The 1,328-nt window shown below is 57.8% G+C and overlaps 1 protein-coding gene across 1 annotated transcript; it reads right to left on the bottom strand.

Moving 5' to 3' along the window:
• Positions 1–538: 538 nt before the first annotated feature.
• On the bottom strand, positions 539–1,244 carry LOC108357078 (calpain-A-like; the record flags this gene model as incomplete). Its single annotated transcript, XM_017608172.1, has 1 exon — positions 539–1,244. A coding segment is annotated over exon 1 (706 nt), but the record flags the coding sequence as incomplete, so codon positions are not given.
• Positions 1,245–1,328: the final 84 nt, after the last annotated feature.

Raw genomic sequence — 1,328 nt, 5'->3', positions numbered from 1 at the left:
ACAGCGAGACCATCAGCTGGCACTTGTCCAGTGAGAAGGTGATGTGTTCAGAGTCGGCGATGCTGCTCTGGAGGACCTTCTGCAGGGTGGCCGCTGAAGTGCAGCTGGACTGCAGATCAGTGGTGCTGGCAATCTGAGCGATGGGCACCTTGAAGAGGTTGGGCAGGTTAGCCATTGCCGGGACATTCTCACAGGAGGATGGATGATGCTGTTTCAGCGAGTAGGAAATGGCGTCCACCTCAGCGGACCAGTCGATGCGCTCGATAAAAAGGCGCAACTGGAAGGCGCCCGCCTGGTTCGCCTTGAAGGTCGAGGGAACGATGGTGTAGTGGCCCGGCTTCAGCCGACATCTACCCACCACCTGGCGGTAGTTGATGTAGCAGCGAGTGCCCGCCACTGGCCGACTTTTGGCAAAGAACTCATTGGTCAGCTTGGGGCCGCTCTCCACGCTCTCAATCTGGTAGATTTGAAAGCCTCCAGGAGGGAAGGATGATAAGGAAAGTAAAATCAAGACCACTACACTAAATGTAAAACAAACCTATTTTCAGGTCAAAGAGACCAGTGTTCTTCTTCGCCGGCCGGCTCTTCTGCATCAACCCTACGACGACGGTGGCCAGGTTGCCCTCATCGGGGTCGCAGTCCTTGCCGGTGATGGTGAGGTAGAAGCGCGGGTTGCTGGCAAAGGGGCCCTTCGTAGAGCAGCCGCCCGAGCTGACGCCCACCTCCCAGGCGGCCTCGTGGCTGACGATCTCCCAGCGGTACTTCGCGGAAGACTTGTTGAAGTTGCACAGGTCTAGGCGGCTGAAGTTGGCCCTGAAGTCGTCGTAGGTCATCCAGAACTCGCCCTCGGCGTCCAGGGCCAGGCCGAAGCGCTCCTTCTCCAGCTCGGGAATGAGCGCCCACTCGCGTGACTTGCAGCCCCAGCCGCCTTTCCAGTCGGCGGCGTTGGTGGCGGTGTTGCGCAGCCGCACCAGCTGTATCTGGTTGCTCTCATTCTCCAGCTCGATGGAGTTGACGGCGCTGATCAGGTAGAAGTGGCCCATGTTGAGGCCGTTCTCCAGCTGCTTTCCATAGGGTGACTTCTCCTCCTGTTCGATGTAGGCGCTGACCAGCGAGAAGTGGAGGATGCTCTTGAAGATGACGCCGAACATGTTGGCGTTCTCGCGGCCCTTCAGCAGGTACGTCTCGCAGAAGCCGCCTGTGATTACGGGTTGACAATTGAGTAGTAAACAAAGAAAGCCCATTTTCCTGAGAGTTTTATTACCTGAGAAGTCCTCAAAGGCCTCGCTGGAGGTGCTGCCCGAGCAGGCCTCATAACTGCCCACCAG

Source organism: Rhagoletis zephyria, unplaced genomic scaffold, assembly GCF_001687245.7.
Source record: "Rhagoletis zephyria isolate East Lansing unplaced genomic scaffold, Rhagoletis_zephyria_1.1 Rzeph_scaffold_70079, whole genome shotgun sequence".
NCBI lineage: Eukaryota > Metazoa > Arthropoda > Insecta > Diptera > Tephritidae > Rhagoletis > Rhagoletis zephyria.
The sequence above is the reverse complement of the archived record's forward strand: the minus strand, read 5'-3'. Positions and strand labels throughout refer to the sequence as shown.